Genomic DNA, 1,683 nt, shown 5'->3' with positions numbered 1-1,683 from the left:
CCACATTCGTTTAAAAGATATCCCATAAGTTTTTCATCGGGTTAAGATCTGGGGATTCCAAAGACCAATCCATGTGATTCACATCTTCAAATCATTCAGTGGCCCCTTGTGCCCTCTGGTCTTTTGTTACCATGTTATTCCTATCGTTTGTCACACATCTGTATGCACAGTTCTAGCTTCCTTCTTTACAATGTAGAACTGCAATGAACAGTTACTTACAGCGCTCAATGCGGTCTTCTGGGCTGGAGGAAGTCTCTCGATCCGACAGGAGGCCTGACACTGCGAAGATCTTTTTCCCGCTGTCCTCCACTGCTTTCAAGGCGCTGCTAGGCGAACTTCCAGGAGGGATCTGAGAACCGCCAAAGTCATACTCTTTCCCCTCCGCATCGGAGTACCGCAGGTGGGGTGAGGCATCTGCATCCAGGCAGCCTTTGAGGCGCTTGGCCGGGGTGAAAGCAGACTGATACCCGCATGGCACTCCGTCCCGATCGTCCGGAGGTGAGGCAAAAGGCCTGAAGGCGCCGACGCCGCTGTGATTCAGCATGCTGATCGGCGAGCAGTCCAGGTTAGGTGGGGCAAACTGATGATGGAGGTGGAGGAGGGACGGAGGAAAGTCCCTGTTGGGGAATCCTGGTGGTACTCCGCCTTGGCGGTGGTACATTGATGCAAAAGTGTAAGAACCGTTGTTAAATGGCAAATGTACGTCTTTCTCAACGGAAACGGGGACGCCAAATGGACGTGGCTGCTGGCAGGGAATTGAGGCGTCACGAGAGGCTTCAGCAGTGGAGGCCAAGACCATGAGGGCCGGGGAGGCTAGGGGATTGGGCAGGTAGGAGGAGCTCTCCATCTTGAAGGCTGCCCTGTGGAGATCCATGTCTGGGCGGGAGAAAGAGCTCGTTAGGATTTTAGGGGAGAGGAGGAGATGATTCCTCCTCGATCAAATTTGAGACAATGTCCAAGGCCCTTGAAAGGGGTCTCAGGAAGTGCGTGAATCTGGGTTGGAGACTTGAGGGATTTGGCTTTAAGAAGGAAGGGGCTCTGAAAAGAGCAGTTTGTGAGAAAGGAGAGTATTCTTGAAGAAATCAGCCAACGTCAGGCTAGTTTGAATTCAGTTCATTTCTCTTTAGTGGCGTTAAAGTGAGTTAATCTGTCTCCAGCCAAATTCACTTGAGCTCAGTTCAGTCCAGATCATTCCGGGCCAGGTAAGTGCCGTTGGGTATATTCAGTCCTTCACAGACTTGACAGTTTGGACGACTTCAGTCCTGATGATAAATACAATAAATGGTCAAGGTTAAGTTGTTCCTCCTAGTTAAGAAGCAGTAAAAGCCTCCCTCTTGGAGAGTCTGTTGGATGTGTTGCCTCAGCCGAACGGTCGTGGAGAAGGGGTGGACATCCGTAGGTCGTCAGATCTGGTTCCTCATCTTCATGTGGTCCCCAAACTGAGGAGATACAAAACACAAACATTAGGTTAAATAAAAATGTTCCTCAAAAAATGTGATATTGTTGCTCCAAATAAGGTGTTGTGATGTTAGTCACAAGAACAGCTGTCTTACCTGCCAAGTTAACCAAACTATACAATGCGACCTCTCAACTGAGCTCTCCCCTAATACCCGAAATGAGATGGTAAGATAATTACACCTTCATTTTTTTAAATGATTTGTGGTTAGACAAGACCTGCCCTCT

At 49.0% G+C, this 1,683-nt stretch overlaps 1 protein-coding gene across 1 annotated transcript; it reads right to left on the bottom strand.

Moving 5' to 3' along the window:
• Positions 1 to 211: 211 nt before the first annotated feature.
• Positions 212 to 1,435, bottom strand: LOC142943978 (E3 ubiquitin-protein ligase Rnf220-like). The gene has a single exon (XM_076085533.1). It carries the CDS (start codon positions 872 to 874, stop codon positions 212 to 214), a length of 663 nt encoding a protein of 220 aa, XP_075941648.1. The 5' UTR covers positions 875 to 1,435.
• Positions 1,436 to 1,683: the final 248 nt, after the last annotated feature.

This window comes from Anarhichas minor, unplaced genomic scaffold, assembly GCF_050575085.1.
Source record: "Anarhichas minor isolate MPS153535 unplaced genomic scaffold, ASM5057508v1 ptg000165l, whole genome shotgun sequence".
Lineage (NCBI taxonomy): Eukaryota > Metazoa > Chordata > Actinopteri > Perciformes > Anarhichadidae > Anarhichas > Anarhichas minor.
Note: the sequence above shows the minus strand (reverse complement) of the source record. Positions and strands in the feature narration are given on the sequence as shown.